This window comes from Castor canadensis, chromosome 9 (genome assembly GCF_047511655.1).
Source record: "Castor canadensis chromosome 9, mCasCan1.hap1v2, whole genome shotgun sequence".
NCBI classification, from domain to species: Eukaryota; Metazoa; Chordata; class Mammalia; order Rodentia; family Castoridae; genus Castor; species Castor canadensis.
In genome coordinates this window covers 85,542,121-85,559,586 of record NC_133394.1, presented here as the reverse complement: position 1 = coordinate 85,559,586, position 17,466 = coordinate 85,542,121, and the positions used below count along the sequence as shown (strand labels likewise).

At 38.1% G+C, this 17,466-nt stretch overlaps 1 protein-coding gene across 12 annotated transcripts in view; it reads right to left on the bottom strand.

Moving 5' to 3' along the window:
• Positions 1–228: 228 nt before the first annotated feature.
• The window catches only part of Helq (helicase, POLQ like), a 52,051-nt gene continuing 34,813 nt past the window's right edge, over positions 229–17,466 (bottom strand). For 6 of the 12 annotated variants that reach the window (XM_074041859.1, XM_074041864.1, XM_074041857.1 and 3 more), the window contains 4 exons: positions 15,953–16,126; positions 13,386–13,499; positions 12,260–12,394; positions 229–418 (listed from right to left, as the gene is read on the bottom strand). In XM_074041859.1, the coding sequence (XP_073897960.1) occupies positions 311–418; positions 12,260–12,394; positions 13,386–13,499; positions 15,953–16,126 (531 nt within the window). In that variant the 3' untranslated portion in view covers positions 229–310. Of the gene's footprint in view, positions 419–9,185; positions 11,339–12,259; positions 12,395–13,385; positions 13,500–14,443; positions 14,549–15,952; positions 16,127–17,466 lie in introns of those variants that run through there. The other 6 variants (XM_074041858.1, XM_074041860.1, XM_074041863.1 and 3 more) reach the window with 6 other exon arrangements.

Below are 17,466 nucleotides of genomic sequence, written 5' to 3'. Positions count from 1 at the left end.
GGTTGGGTGCAGCTCAGTGGTAGAGCACATGCTTAGCATGTACAAGGCTCAAGGTTCAATCCCTGGCACTGAAAAAAATACAGAGTAAGTGATGAATAATGAAAGATACGGCTACAGAGGGAGGCTGGGTGGGGATAGGCTGAGGAACAACCTTATCAGAGAAATAAGTGCTGAAGAAGATGGGATTATTGGTGGGAAGGTTACTGTAATTATGAGAGGTTCTTCATATAAATTAAAATATATTTTATTTTCAAAGTAAATGAAGCATATGCATAATAAATAATTCGAATTTGAACATGTGCAGATAGCTTCATGCTTTTTCCAGGGATGCGCCCACAGTGCCAGGGAAATCAGAAGGCACTCTCAGCAATTCTTCCACTTCTTCTTGCAAAGCCTCTGCTTTCTCATGCAACAGCATCTACAGTGAAAAGTCAATCATGAGGTCACTGCTAGGGAATTGCCAACAATTTTACCACTGACTATTAAAAACCCAAATCTGTATGCATCAATAATCTAGACATTAAAACTAACATAATGAGACTGAGAAATGGCTACTTAAGAGTAAGTGGTTATAGTAAATGAAGCTGAGGCATTAGTTAAAACCACTTCAGCTGATCACTGCATTTAATAGACCAAAAATAAAGGAACTTTAATGCCCTCAAGGATGTGCTTTACTTAAAACATTAATATTTAATCTATAAAATTTCAAACAATTTTGCAAAAGCTTAATTAGCTTCTGAAAATGTTATCTTTTATGTATGCATTCTATTATTCCTCAAAATTTAGTATGCTTTTAAAGACCCATCAGTATTTCAAAGAAAAGTTTTACTCCAGTTAATATGGCTAATTTCCTTTCCTCCCTCCCTCCCTCCCTTCCTTCCTTTTCCTGGTTTTTTGAAAACAGGGTCTCGCTAAGTAGCCTAGGTTAGCCTTGAACTCACCATCCTCCTGTTTCAGCCCCCTGAATGCTAGGGTTACAGGCAAATGCCATCATGCCCAGCAACATGGTTAATTTCAAAAGCAACATGTGAAGAAAAAACTATTTCTAAACTATTTCCCAACATGGCACACAGATAGTGTGATGGTCCATGCTTATCCTTGCAGCTGAGGCAGGAAGATTTTGAGTTCAAAGCCAGCCTGGCTATTCAAGACCCTGTCTCAAAGAACCAAACAAGCTAGGCCCTGGTGGCTCATGCCTATGATCTCAGCTATTCAGGAGGACTGCAGTTCAAAGCCAGCCCCGGGCAAATAGTTTGAGGCCCTATCTCGAAGAACAACATTACAAGAAAGGACTAGCTGAGTGTCTCAAGCAGTAAGAGTGCCTCTGTAGCAAGCATGAAGCCCTGAGTTCAAACCCTAGTGCCACTGTAGTAGGGACCAGAAAAGAAGCAGACAAGTTTGTGTTCTGATAATGTAGCAGGGGGAAGGGATGGCATAGCAGAGAGATAAAACAAAGAACTGAAACATGAAGAAGGTCACAAACCACTGGGAGAATGAAATAGCCAGTAAAATCACATGCAACCATATATAGGTTAAGCTTTGTTTTTTGCTTCTGTAACCTGCTTGCAAGGGTATATAAGGTGAGACTCCTTTGTTCTCAGGGCTCAGGCTTTGGACATGAGTCCACTGGGTCTGTGCTGGCACAATAAAATGTTGCTTCCTGATAAACTGCCTCAGTGTCCTATATCTCAGCTTGAAAGTCCTGCAACATTTTTTGGGGGGCTTATTGCCAGGACTGTGGAGACAGTGATTTGTCACCTCCCTTGTCACTGGGGTGCATCCCGTGGACTGCCAGGAGAAGTGATCCCACCAGGTGCCAATGGACAGTTTGATCTGGAGGAGGGAGTCATCCTCCTGGCGACTCCAGGTAAAGGCCTCCCATGCACAACAGAACCCAGTGAGGTGCAGGAACCAGAGAGGGGAGGGGCGCACCGCTTGTCAGACTGGTAAGAACCTGGGTTCGAATAATAGATCTCCCTTTAGGAGTTAGAAGGGGAGACTGATCACCTCCCAGAGACCCCTGTATAACCCTGTCTGGGGTGAAACCTGGTATCTCAGGTTTAGGGAACAGGTCAAAAGTGTGTGAGACACCTCCAGGAATTAGGAAGGTTGAGTACCTACTTGGTTTTCCAGTGAGATAGACCAGGATTAGAAACAACACAAGTTAAAAGAAAGCACTTTGGGTAAAATGCAAGAAACCTCCAGTATTGGGGTGGGGGTGTTGAGCTCTTCCCTGAAAACAGCCACAACCGAGGTTAAGGGATGGGTAACAAAAATTCAGTTCCAAAGAGGAAGACTCACAAGAGAACAGATGCATCATCTGCCATTCTACTGGATAGCCCTCTGGTTATGGTTTAAAAAGGTTTTTCTGAGAGTGCACTCTAATTTTGTGTGTGACAATTTGTTTACAACATTGGGCAAAATTTAATTTGCTCCTGGAATTCCAGCTCATCTTATGCACACTTAAGTTGACATTTTTTTCTGGCATCCTTAATTTATAAGTATGTGTGTATGTGTAAGCATCTTCAAAATGGTTCTTAAACTGCTGTTATAAGGTTAATGTGATATTCAAGGTAACAAAAATCCAGAGTGTTTATTTTAAAGATCTGTTATAAACTGCTTAAGCTTTTTACATATGACTATGTAAACATCTCAAGGATGGTTCTTATTATAGAGTCAATGTAAAAAGCTGTCACTCTGTTCTACTACTATTTTTAAGAAAACCACTTTTCAAATTTATTTCAATCAGGTCTCACGAGGATGCAGGCATTCAGAGTTTAACACTCTGGCTCAGACCAGAGGAGGAAAAAAAAGAAAGAAAGAAAGAAAAGGGGGCCACAGCCTCCAGCAGGAATCTTAAAATTTGGGTAGTTAAAAAAATGACCTTAGCCTGTTTCATTCTGTCATAAATAAAATCTGGGATTTAATTCTCTCTTATAATACATGGGTCTATTAACAAATGGGCTTCCTATAAATTGTTTTTATACAAAAAATAATTTTAAGGTTACTTTCTTTCTGTTTTTTTTTTCATACAAATATAAGGCTCTAAGTTAAAAGGGTTTATGAGTTATTTTCAATAAGTAACAAAAATATATATAAGGTATTAAGGATATAGCTTTTTAAAAAATAAAAGGTTAAAAAATACTTTTAAAAAAAGTATGAAAACAAGCTCCCCAGAGGATACAAAGTAAGTTGTCACAAAGGTACAGATGACAACTGTACCTTTATAAGATGGAGCTTATAAATACTTACATAAGTGATTAAGTTAACTAAAATTCAGTTACATTAAAGGTTTTATAGGGTCAAAATTTAATGTACTGAATGTTAAAACTAAAAATTCTCTAAGCTCATAACAACCAGGGTATCTTAAAAATATTATATTGTTCTTGACATTTACAAAAGACTGTCTTAAAAATGGTTTTTGTTTTGTCAAGATAACTGTCAGGAATTTTTAGTGCTACAGGTTAATCCACAAATTTATCAAGACAACAAGAGTTTATTAAACACAGAGAAGCAAGAGACAGCTGAGCACAGGGAGTGTGCACTGATATGAGGGTTGAGATAGATTGACTTATGTAAAGCAAAGTTAAAAAACAAACAAACAAACAAACAAACAAAAAAACAAACAAAGCCAAAGTGCACCCTCCAGATAGGGTTTTAAAAAAAACCTCAAAAAACCCCACTACACTGGAAGTCAAGACCTCTAGTTTTTATTGGACTCAACAGAATGGAGATGTTAGCCCTATGCCTTCCACATGTTGGATGGAAGGAATTTTTGGCCTGGGATGTCCAGATTGGGCCTGTTATTTTAGGGGGCTCCATTGACTACAGGTTGATAGGATCCTGCTGTATGTCATAAGCTATGTGTTAATGTCAACAATCTGGAATATGATCCCTTAATCAACATCTAAGCCATGATTCTTAGCCATTAGGTTTCTTAACTCCACACTTAGTCCCCATAAATATTTACCTGTGTTCTCTGGTGATTTTTGTCAGGATTTTAACTACTAAGGTATCCGAGTCATAACTAAATAAAAGTTCATTTAAGAGTTGGTTTATGTAAAATTTACTAGATGATGTCATGGTTAAACAACTGTTGTCTTGGGTGATTCTAATACAGTTGGTACCCTATATGTGTCTGTGACTGGGCTATTTGGGTTTACTGACACTGTTCCCCCGCCTCCCAAATCATGAGACAATCTAAGGTTTTATTTCAAGAGCAACAACTAAACTAATATGTATATATATAAAAAACCTCTAGAGAGCTGTGATGCTGTTGCTAGTTCCTGTATACTAAATATATTTATGCTTTTCAAGTAGATCAAGCCTTCTAAAATACAAAATTTAGATAAACATGGTAACAAAAAGTTAGTGGTATTGATACACTGTTCTGTTAGTTGCTAAACTGTCCATCAAGATTTTAACCATGGCTCTTTTAAGCTTTTGTTATTACAGTTCTGATCCTTCTTGGGGCATTTACAATCAAGTCCATAAAAAATGACTCTAATAACTACTTATGTGTCAACCAGGTTAGCTTTTTAGATGTCTGTTTTTGTTGGATTTTATTTTGTATTGTCCTTGTCTAGAAGCCCACTGCCTAAGAGTCACTCTTCTAAGTCTCTTTGTTGCTTAAATTTGGCCAAAAGGGTCTAATTGGCACTGACCCCCACCTGATCTGCTGTTATTTTCCTCTCAATGTGGGACCAAAACCAAATAAACAAAATCCAGGAAAAACAAAATCGTCACGATAAAGAAAGACAATGAATAATCAAGAAAGATCTTCAGTTTATGGCCATACCACCCTGAACACACCCTATCTCATCTGGTCTCGGAAGCTAAGCAGGGTTAGGCCTGGTTAGTACTTGGATGGGAGACAGATCTTCAGAAGAGACTGCTCAGAGACAGGCAGTTTGGAGACAAATGGGGAATGCCATCAAAGTTCAAATGGAGTCACTGGTGCCAGACCTCTCAAAAATAACCAAAGCTGAGAGGATTGAAGAAATGGTTCCTATGCATGTGTGGCTATCTGGCATTAAAGCCCTTCCAGACACAAACTCATATTTTTAGGCAGGGTCTTCTACTTAAATAGAGACAAAGTGACTATTTTTATTGGCTCTAAACATGTCCTTTGATACTTAAAGATGGTGGTTTTAACTTTTTAGAAACAATGCATTTTGTTGGGCATATACACTGATAATATGTTGTTGCCATGGTAATTCAACTCAGTAAAAAACAAAACAAAACAAAAACCAAAAGGTACTGTCTGGTTAAAAGAGCAAAATGTCCAACCATTAAAACCCCACTGGAGGGGCCCTTTGGTTGTCATCTTGTCTATCCCCACTGCAAGGGGACAACAGTCCTGCTCTAGTCATTCCACCCCTGTTCTCCTCTACAAACTTGGACTCTTACCTTTAGGGTTGACTCCTGCAAGGTTTCCCCCATGTACTGAATGTTATAAGAGCTGTTGTTGGGACTTCCGCACAGTCATACTTTGTATCATGCACCCACCAACAGGTCAGGTGTTACATCGGCTCATATATTCCCCAGGTTTGCGAGGTTGCTGGTAAGCGATACCAAAAGTCCCGGAGTAAAGAAAACAATGTAGGCTACATTTGTCACGGAAAGTGGGCGATGGGTCTTGTCTTGGGAGCGTGTTTGATTTTACCCTGCCTGGTTCCCTTGGTGTTGTGGTCCCATCAGGACCATTATAGAGGTCACTACAGAGAGAAAAACAGCCATCCATGTAATGACGCTATAGAAATACAACCCCTAAATCAAGATGATGCTCTTTGACCCTAGGTGGGTCCGAGCATCAAAGGGGGGGATGATGTAGCAGGGAGGAGGACTAGAAAAGAAGAAGACAAATCTGTGTTCTGATAATGTAGCAGGAGGAAGGGATGGGATAGCAGAGAGATAAAACAAAGAATTGAAATGTGAAGAAGGTCACACATAGCACTGGGGGAATGAAATAGCCAATGAAGTCACATGCAGCCATATGTGGGCTAAGCTTTGCTTTTTGCTTCTGTAACCTGCTTGCAAGGGTAAATAAGGGGAGACCCCTTTGTTCTCGGGGCTCAGCCTTTGGACAGGAGTCCGCTGGGCCTGTGCTGGCACAATAAAATGTTGCTTCCTGCTAAACTGCCTCAGTGTTCCATATCTCAGCTTGAGATTCCTGCAACACTACCAAAAAAATAAAAACAAAACAAAAACAGAGCAAACAGAAGATTTCAATAAATAACTGCTGAATAATAACGTCTTCTCTTTCTTCAAAAAAAATCAGGAATAAAATGTTGGTATCAGTTGCAGTTGAGTTTTGTGTATATGGGGTGAAATACCTATAATTTTTCTGTTACAAAGTTTTTTATATAAAAAAGTTTAGCAAAATCTCATAAAGTGTGAAAAATCACATGAAACAAAGTGAAAATGAAAAAAACCCAAAGATGCTTTCTACCAATTAGATAAGGCATAGACAGCATTATCTAGCATTATTAAGAGAAACTAGGAGCCAGGGGTGGTGGCACTTGTAATACCAGCACTCAGGACATTGAGGCATGAGGATGAACAAGTTTGAGGCCAGCCCCGGTCACAAAAGCAAGACCCTGACTCAAAAACAAAACAACAACAAAAAAGTAATTAGGTAAGCTTTCTAGTATCTGAGGAACCTGACCATGTAAAACAAACCTCCCAGTACATCTTCTGAAAACTACACAGACCAGCAATAAGCAAAGACACAAAACCCATGTGTTAGCATCACTGGAACAAAGACAACGTCACCAACCTCAAACTACACGAAGGTTTTTTTTTTGTTTGTTTTTTGTTTTTTAATGCATCAATTTTTGGCAGAGCCACTTCTTGAACTCCTACTCTAAGCATTTGTGGAAATGAAGGTGGAATTGAGAAAACAGCATGGACAAGATAAGAGGGAGAGAGAAAAGCTATCTAAGTATAAAAGTGCTGAAAAAGAATTGTGGTAGATTAACTCATTGTTTATAGGAAGGCATTTAAAGGGTGCAGAACTCTAGCAGGCAGTCTTGGAAAGAGAATGGCTAAAAAGTAAGTTGCTCTTTGGAAGCTGAGTAGTGTGGGAAGAAGGAAACAAGGGCAAAATTTAGATCCTATGGGACAAAAGAAGATTTAAAAAAATCCAAGGACAAAAAACCTTAAATCTTTTCCCCCACAAGTCATCTGTGAGAGACTATACTTTTACACTGAAGAAGAAAACACTTTTGAACTGGGATTCTCATAGCTATTCCTAGTGACCAACCACGACCAGAATATGCAGCAGCACAAGCAGTTATACACAAAGCTACCATATGAAAAGAAAACTGAAATGGGAATGAAAGCTATTCAGCTCATTAAATTTCCCTCCCTGAAAGCAAACCAGGAAGAAGAAAAACTGTATCACAGCACTCCAAACTGAACTAAATATTCTCAAATAAAAACTTGGACATATTGGTGTGCGTGTGTGAACATACTCTGAAAAAAGTTTTCCGAGTTTTCCAAGAACTAGTAGCAGCAATGGACAAAACTCAAGAAGAAAAGAAGTTGGTAGAGTTTAGGTAAGAAATACCAAGTAATGGAGAAATAGCAGCCTCTTCAACAAAAACTGCTGGGAAAACTGGTTAGCAGTCTGCAAAAAACTGAAACTAGATCCATGTATATCACCCTATACCAAGATTAACTCAAAATGGATCAAGGATCTTAATATCAGACCACAAACTCTAAAGTTGATACAGGAAAGAGTAGGAAATACTCTGGAGTTAGTAGGTATAGGTAAGAACTTTCTCAACGAAACCCCAGCAGCACAGCAACTAAGAGATAGCATAGATAAATGGGACCTCATAAAACTAAAAAGCTTCTGTTCATCAAAAGAAATAGTCTCTAAACTGAAGAGAACACCCACAGAGTGGGAGAAAATATTTGCCAACTATACATCAGACAAAGGACTGATAACCAGAATATATAGGGAACTTAAAAAACTAAATTCTCCCAAAACTAATGAACCAATAAAGAAATGGGCAAGTGAACTAAACAGAACTTTCTCAAAAGAAGAAATTCAAATGGCCAAAAAACACATGAAAAAATGCTCACATCTCTAGCAATAAAGGAAATGCAAATTAAAACCACACTAAGATTCCACCTCACCCGTTAGAATAGTCATCATCAGCAACACCACCAACAACAGGTGTTGGCGAGGATGCGGGGAAAAAGGAATCCTCTTACACTGTTGGTGGGAATGTAAACTAGTACAACCACTCTGGAAAAAAATTTGGAGGCTACTTAAAAAGCTAGACATTGATCTACCATTTGATCCAGCAATACCACTCTTGGGGATATACCCAAAAGACTGTGACACAGGTTACTCCAGAGGCACCTGCACACCCATGTTTATTGTGGCACTATTCACAATAGACAAGTTATGGAAGCAGCCAAGATGCCCCACCACTGACGAATGGATTAAGAAAATGTGGTATCTATACACAATGGAATTTTATGCAGCCTTGAAGAAGAACAAAATGTTATCATTCGCTGGTAAATGGATGCAATTGGAGAACATCATTCTGAGTGAGGTTAGCCTGGCTCAAAAGACCAAAACTCGTATGTTCTCCCTCATATGTGGACATTAGATCAAGGGCAAACACAACAATGGGATTGGACTTTGATCACATGATAAAGCGAGAGCACACAAAGGAGATATGAGGATAGGTAAGACACCTAAAAAACTAGCTAGCATTTGTTGCCCTTAACGCAGAGAAACTAAAGCAGATACCTTAAAAGCAACTGAGGCCAATAGGAAAAGGGGACCAGGAACTAGAGAAAAGGTTAGATCAAAAAGAATTAACCTAGAAGGTAACACACACGCACAGGAAATTAATGTGAGTCAACTCCCTGTATAGCTATCCTTATCTCAACCAGCAAAACCCCTTGTTCCTTCCTATTATTGCTTATACTCTCTCTTCAACAAAATTAGAAATAAGGGCAAAATAGTGGTATTGCTGGATCAAATGGTAGATCAATGTCTAGCTTTTTAAGTAGCCTCCAAATTTTTTTCCAGAGTGGTTGTACTAGTTTGAGGGGGTGGGGGGGAGAGGGAGGAGGTGGAGTGGGTGGTAAAGGAGGGGGTGGGGGCGGGGGGAGAAATGACCCAAGCCTTGTATGCATATATGAATAAAAAAAAAAAAAAGAAATACCAAGTAAAAGGCAACAATTATTCATACCAGAAATACGTAGAAAGGACCAAAGAGACTAAGATGGAAGATGGGCAAAGAGATCCAACAACTGGAGTTGCTAAAGAAGAAAAATCAAATGGATTGAGGTAATGTTTAAAACTACAGGATGCTGGATGTGGTCCCAGCACTCAGGAGGCTGAGGTAGGAGAATTGTGAGTTTGAGGCCAGTCTGGGTCACATAATGAGACCCTGTCTAAAAAAACAAAAAATACCTTCCAGAAATAAAAGAAATGAAAATATGTCTTAGTAAGACTATTTGAATTTATAGACAAAATAGGTTCATGTTTTGCCGGGCATGGTGGTACATGTGGTAACCACAGCACTCTGGGGGTTGAGGCAGGAAGATCACCAGTTCAAGGATAGCCTGGGTTACACAGTCAGACCCTGCCTGGGGGAAAAATAAATAAATAAAAGAAAATGAGCTGGAGGAATGGCTCAAGTGGTACAGTGCCTGCCAGGAAGCGCAGGCCCTGAGGTGAAATCCCAGTCAATACACCTGGGGGGTGGGGGGGGGGAGAAGAACTAAAATGGAACACAAATGGAATCTGTGTGTGCTTTGGCAGTACTGGGTTTGGACTCAGGGCCTTATGTTTGCTAGGCTGGAATTCTCCCACTGCCTCTCTGCCAGGCCTTTTTGTGCTGAGTATTTTTGAGATATGGTTTTGAGAACTATTTGCCTGGGCTGGTTTTGAACTGAGATCTTCCTGATCACTGCTTCCTGAGTAGCTAGGATTACAGGCTTGAGCCACTGGCACCTGGCCAAAACCTGGGTTTTAAATAAACAACCACACTAAAACATATTTAAAAAAAACCAAATAAGTAGCATTTCAACACATTATTTCAAATATGTACTCTGAGATTAAAGAAAAAAAGAATTATAAATGAATACTGAATTCTAGCTGAGTTGTTCTCTTACAGTGGTATCTTTCAGTATATTCTACTGAGAAATATAGATAAGCATATTAATGATAATAGGAGCCAAGTTCCTTGCTATTGGAGAAAGAACTACAATTATGAAGAAGCACCACAAGTCCACCTGGTATCCAGTGGACTATAGCCACACCTTTCCCAGTGAAGTTTCTCAATCCTCTCCATAAAGAGTGGATTCCCATATCCTTTAAAGTTCTGTTGACTCTTTAGAAGCCAACCCGTTACTAACCTTTCCTGTTCAAATTACCATGTGATTTCTGTCTCTTAAGATTAGCTAGAGAAAGTACGACAGTACTTCAAGAATGATAAGAACATATAAAACACAGGAATAAGCTTCCAGGCACTCCGACTGGTAAAATGTGAGGACATCTGAATGCTGAAATAATCAATGATAGCAATGGATTATAAACCACTGGATGAATGTGAACCCATGACTTCAACCAATATAAATAAAGAAGAAGAAACTTTATCACATAGTAAAATGCCAATAAACAGGAAAAAATGAGTAACGAAGCTAGAAAATCACCACTTGTGGCTTCTGTGATGTTGTGCTAAGAAGAACACACATAATTTCTGTGGTATTCCTGCCAAAATTGCATAATTTTAATATAATTTAATTGGTTTCCTTATTTTCATTTTTGCTGCCTTATTCGTCATTTTTAACATTCTTCTACCCAAAATCCTGCAGAATATCCCTTTTACTCTTTTAGGTTGACTGAAAAGTGGAAGATAGTGAGAACAAGAGCAAGTATCTTAGGCCATTAGATAGAAGCCCTTCATTCGGAATGGCTGAGCAATAGGACAGGAGTACTGATCCCTGGGACCAGTGAGTCCCTGTATCAGCCAAAAACTGCTTATGCTTGAACTTGTCTAGTACATTTTTCTAATTCAAAGTTACTTATTTTGGCATTGTTACTACAACTCCATTTATATTGTTAATAATATACAGTCTAACTCTATAGTCCTGGATTAATCATTTATTGCTTATTCAAATATTTATTAAACATGAAGTCAAGTACTCACTGTGCTGGGTGCAACAGCAATGGAAATAATTATAACTTCATCCATACAATCCAAGAACTCCTAATCTAATGGGACAAAGTCCATCTTGGTGGTTTCATCTGTAAACTGGGGATAGCATCAACACTTCTCACCTCATAGGATCATGTAAAGATCAGCTAAAGGAGTGTATAAAATGTGAAAACCACTCAAAAAAGTAAGATAGAAATTTATTTTTCAGCTAATTCTGTTTTATATATGGGGAATAACGTAATGATAAAGTTCAAAAGAAGACAGGCAATTTGATAGTCTCTTTTTTTTTTTTTGCGGTACTGGGGTTTGAACTCGGCCTCAAGCTTGCTAGGAAGGCACTCTACCACTTGAGCCACTCTCCCAGCCAAAGACAGGCAATTTGAGACTTAGAACTATGTAACTGATATTAAGACAGAAATAATCCCAATTTAGGTTTAGTGGCTTAACCTACACGGAACAGAAGGGCAATAGCAATCTGGTTGCATCTAGCAGAGGGTAAGAGGAGAGGGAATGGCCTAAAACTGGATTGTAAAGTAAAAATAAGAGAAAGAGCTGTTTTCAAACATGTGAAAATCTATAATAAGAAACAAAGAGTAGACAAGTTCCAGAGGGTCGAACGCTGATGCTAGAAAGTTTAAGAGGAAAAGTTTAAACTGAATATATTGGGATGATCTTTGTAATAGTAAGGGCAACCAAAAATAGAAGGACCTGATTTTTGAAGCTACTAATTCCTGTCAATGCAGATGTCCACAGGTGGGAAGACTGGATGTTGGGGATGCTGAGGAAAGGTCTTTTGTGAAGAGGCTGTGGGGAAGCAGAGTTCAATACTTCTAGGGTTCCCTGGATTTCAATGAACCCTTAAAATTGTCTTTATTTTTAAGAGGTCCTTTTCCTCTTTTAGATAGCCTTGTGTCGTAACAGATGCAATATCTGTACTCATAAATTCTGACCACATATTTTTGCATCAAACTGTTATGTGATGCTAAATATTTTGTTCTGATGTCTAAAGTATTTGGTCATAATCCTATAAAGTACTATAAAAGTTACAGAATGATTTGCTTGCTTACCTTTGCTGATGAAACAATTTGCTTGGCCTGGCGTCTTGATAAATGGTCAATAGTCCTTATTAGCACTTCTGGATTAGCATTAGCTAAGTGCACTAGACTTTTGTAACCTGCATTGTATAATTGTTTTGCTCGACCCTGGAAAGTGTTATAAAAATCAGATGGATCAGAATTTTGGATTAGCAAAAAAACTCCATATGCAAGAGATATGAATGTAGAGGTAACAGATAAGAATCCTGAGGAATTTTTATAGATGCATTTGGGTTATTCCAATCTGACTACAAGGCAGCTTTTTATGCAGCTTAAGTCAGCTGTGTGCTAAATTCAGGAATGTAGAAACCCAATAAGGCGCTTAGATTAGTAGCACTATTTCAGATGTTTAAGCAAAATGTCCAATATCCTTAAAAGGTTCTTACCATCTACTCAGAGGACCACTGTGTGTGTGTGTGTGTGTGTGTGTGTGTGATTCCCAAGCAGAACTAAGAATTGAATAAGAGAATATAAATTGGAACTGATGGCTGACTGAAAGTAGGCAGCTAAGCAACCAGTTATGGACTTTGTTTTCTTTTGGTGGTGCCAGGGGTTGAACTCAGGGTCTCATGCTTATTAGCATTCTGCCACTTGAGCCACTCTGCCAGCCCGAGGACCCTTTCTTCTTGGTGTCATAGAGAACTAAGTGACCCTTGCTGCCACTGTGTCATTGTTACCTTAAATAAGCACTGAGTCCAAACAGAAGGAATTCTTAAATGGAGTGGAGGAAGGAAGAGATGCTAAGGACAGGTGGCACAATTTTTTTTTTTTTTGCAGTACTGGGGTTTGAACTTAGGGCTTCATGCTTGTTAGGGAGGGCTACCCTTTCCCCTACTGTTATTATTGTTTTTTTTTTTTAAACAGATTTTTCATCAGGTCTGCTTCTTAATTAGCAGTGGATTTCGGGGAGGTCACAACAGCAATTTATTGAAACCATCCTCCCCTCCACTCCCGCAAAAACAAACAAAAAATTTCCATGACAAATGAACAGTAAGGCTCTGGCTGTCACTTGCCCTGTAGTAAGACTTCATAAAATAGTAAAACTTGAATTTTTTGTTGGCCAAAATAACCTCATATGGGAAACTGTGAAGCTACTGACCTCTAAGACTCCAGTCACTTCCATGAGAGGGATTAGCTCTGCCTTTACACAGTAGGTCAGCTTTTTGGTAAGTTCTACCAAAAGAGCTCTATAAACCCAAAACTCCTCAAGTTCCTGTAAAACACAAAGAAATACATAAAGTTTAACTTCTGTAAGTTATTGCAAAGTTTAGGTTGTAAAGTAGGGGCTCAGCCTGGAATATGGGTTAAGTCAGAAATAAAAGACGATTATAAGCAAAATTATCATGAGGAAACACGTTGGAATCCTTAAGGGACTTGTTGAACTACTTTTAGGAGGAGGAAAAAATATTAAAAATCAAAAAATAAATCAATAAGACTTAAAAATAAGTTCATTTTTACCAAAACATCAGGAAGTAAATGTTATCATTTTTATTTCCTAAGCAACTAAAAACAATTCCTACCTTCTGGGAATTTATCCTGAAGACAAAATATTAAATATGGAAGGATCCAAATGCACCATGGTATTCAATATATCATTATTTAAGCTAATAAAAATACTGAAAAATTGAACTAGGGGTGTGGCTCAAGTGGTAGAGTGCTTGCTGCAAAAGCAAGGTCCTGAGTTCAATCCCCAGCACCACCAAAATAAACAAACAAATAAGATAAAAGGAAATCATGAGTCAATAACTACAAACCTGGGTGGGTACATGGGTATGATTTGTCTTTCGTTCAATATCTGTTTGAACTTTCCACTACAGCAATTTTTTTAAAATGTCCTTTTCTAGCCTTTGAGTATCACTGTGAGAGCATGTCATGCATGGAACAGCATTAGCTAGTCATATTGTGACCACTGAGAAAGTCATCAATGCAGTGAAGATGGCACAGAAAAAAGAAAATCTTTGACCAGAACTATTGAATCAATCAACCCTGGAACTGCCTTAGTTCTGGCCTTCCTGTTCTACAAGATAATCATTTTTCCTCACTGGTTAAACTTCTGTAGTGTTTTTCTGTTATTTGTAGTTAAAATCATCTTTACTAACACAATTGGTCTACTATTTTACACCACTAACAGAATTAGTGGTATAGAGCACAGTTTACCTGTTAGATTTTTCTTAGGAGCAGCCATCAATTATAGTTGTCTCTCAAGGTCTACATACAGACTCTTTTATTTGACAATTCTATAAGGCTTAAGTCCTCACAAAGCTAAGTGAAACAAAGGAAAGGAGTATCAAGGAGAGTCTGTTAAATAAAATAAAATAAAATAAAGCAAACAAGAAGAGTCTGCTTAAAAATGGAGAGAAGAGCTGGGCATTGGTGGCTCACGCCTATAATCCTAGGTACACAGGAGGCAGAGAGCAGGAGGACCACAGCTCAAAGGCAGTATGGGCAAATAGTTTACGAGACCCTATCTCGGAAAAACTCTTCACAAAAATAGGGCTGGTGGAGTGGCTCAAGGTGAAAGCCCTGAGTTCAAGCCCCAGTATCAAAAAAAAAAAAAATGGGTAACAGAGCTGGGGATACAGTTCAGTGATAAAGCACTTGCCTAGCATGCATGAGGGTGTGACCTCCCCTAGCACTGCAAAGCAAAAAAGAACTAATAAATAAATAAAAATAAAGTAAAAATGGTAACAGAAAAGTTAATAAATACATTTTAAAGGTCAGTTTCTCCCGATTACTCATAAATTATTTTTGTTTGCTGCCTAAGAAGCATATGCTCAGGAAATGTAAGCTATAATTTAAAAATCAGCCTAAGTAAGATATTTAGAAAGGTGAACTTGCTAAAATAATTATCATTCAATCCAAAGCCAGTATTTTTTGGATTATTTACTCCTTTCATTAGTACATGTGTTAGAATTGTCATATACATATATAGATTAAGGAGGGTTAAGATAGAAAAAAACAAAGAACACTAAAATTTAAATGTAGCAAAAATGAGTACATCATAAATTCAATTAAAAAGCTATCTAGGTAGAAAAATCTGGTAAGCTTTGTTGTACTATTTAAGAAAATTACAAAATCTTCTTTTAATTAAAGTCTTAAGTAAACTAATCCATTCCAAATGCTTATGGCCAAAATAAAGCTTTGAATTGTTATATAAAATAAACATCTGATGTAGAAACCTCACATTGCTGCCTTACACTGGGAGCAAATATTACTGTGGCAGTCAAGAGAACTTGGTACCGAGCAGTCTGACAGCAGGTGCTGGGAACGGATAACTTACCAACCAAACACTGGGCATGTCTTTCTCATAAGAAAGACATTCACCCAGAATTTGCCGGAAGAGAAAAAAGGCTGTTTTGAATAATTAGTTCTAAATCCTTACCCTATTAATAGTGGCCTGAGAATAGGGTTAACTGTGTACTTTTTACTTATTCATTATGTATATTAGTTGATTCAGTAAGTTTTATTTCTTTACTATAAGTATGTATATCATATTTATGTAAAACAGATAAAAATAAAAATGTATTTTAAATAAATTTTGAGTGTTTTGAAATAACAAAGTAAGTCAACAATGAGAACGCTGACATACTGACTACTGGTTTCTGAGTTTAATAAGTTAAGATGGGAAGCTGCACAAAGGACATGCCATGTATTTAAGCGAATTACCTCACAGAAATGTAACACACAAGATGAGAATGAGGCAGCTCCAGTAAGCAGATTTTGTATATATCCTCGAGGCAGATTAAATTTTTCAGACACACTCCAAATGTTGGTGTCTTTGAGCAAAGTATAGAGAACAAAAGACAGGTAGAGTCTGTTGACAACATCCTTGTCCACTTTCTAGAAAGACACAAACAAATTTATGGACAAAAGATAAGGTGAATGAAGCTGCACTACAGGTTAGCAAGGATAGAAGAAACAAAACTGACTTCTAACGTATATACTTAGATTACATTATCATTTTCTCAACTATAAAAAAGAGAAATAGCAAACTGTTTCCCATTTAAACTAAACTTCCTTCTACAGAAGTACAGTAGGTGGAATTGTGCATCTCTAAAAAATAAATGTTCAAGTCCTAAACTATAAAGATGACTTACTTTAGGAATAGGATCTCTGCAGATGAATTTACTTTAGGAGTTCTAAATGAAGTCACCCAGGATTTACAGTGGGCCCTAAATTCAATTACTGATGTCCTATAAGGAGAAGGAAAAGGCACAGAAGGAAGTAATGTGAAGATGGAGGCTGAGGTCAGAGAGAGGAGCACCAAGGATTGCTGGCAATGCCCATGAACTAGGACACAGGCATGGGATGGTTGCTTTCTTACAGCCTCCTGAAGGAACCAACATTGCTGGTACCTTGATTTCAGATTTCTGGCTTCCTGAACTGTGAGAGGACAGATTTGTGGAGCTTTGTTTTGTTGTTTGCTTGTTGTTTGGTGCTAGGGATTGAACCTAAGCCCTCACATACATTAAGATATGCTCTATCACTGAGCTGTATCTTCAGCTGAATTCTGTTATTTTAAGCCACCCAGTTGGTGGTAATTTGTTACAGCAGCACTAAGAAATGGACCAGGGAAGGAAGAAGGAAGTAGGGAGATTTCTACATTTACTGTGATATTTAAAAATTTATATGTGTGCAAGTAGATAAACATGTTGGCAAGCTTGTGTGCAAGTAGATAAACATGTTGGCAAGCTTGTCTATATTATAAATGGAGATGCTAAGATAAATAATTAATGTTTCCAAAGTTAAAACAATGAAAGGGATAGAAAAATAAGAAAAATGCTTCCTATAGTTGACAATTTCTGTTCAATGTACCTACCTCTGCTTTTGGTGTCTTGTGGCTGTATTTTTGCATTAAATATCTCATTGCTGGTATGAAGCTAATTTAGAAACTAATACATGCTTAAAATTAGAGGAAAAAAGAGGATGAACTTGAAAAAGAAGGTGTGAGGGGCTGGTAGAGTGGCTCAAGTGTCCGTCTAGCAGTGTGAGGTCCTGAATTGAAACCCCAGTGCTGCAAAAACAAAACAAAACAACAAAAAAAGAAAAAATAGGTGTGAAATACAAAATTAGTTGGCTTTGGTGATGCGTGCTTGAAATCACAGCAGTCAGGAGGCTGCTCTAGGAGGATTGTGAGTTCAAGGCCAGCCTAGGCTGCATATCAAGAAGCAATCTCAGAA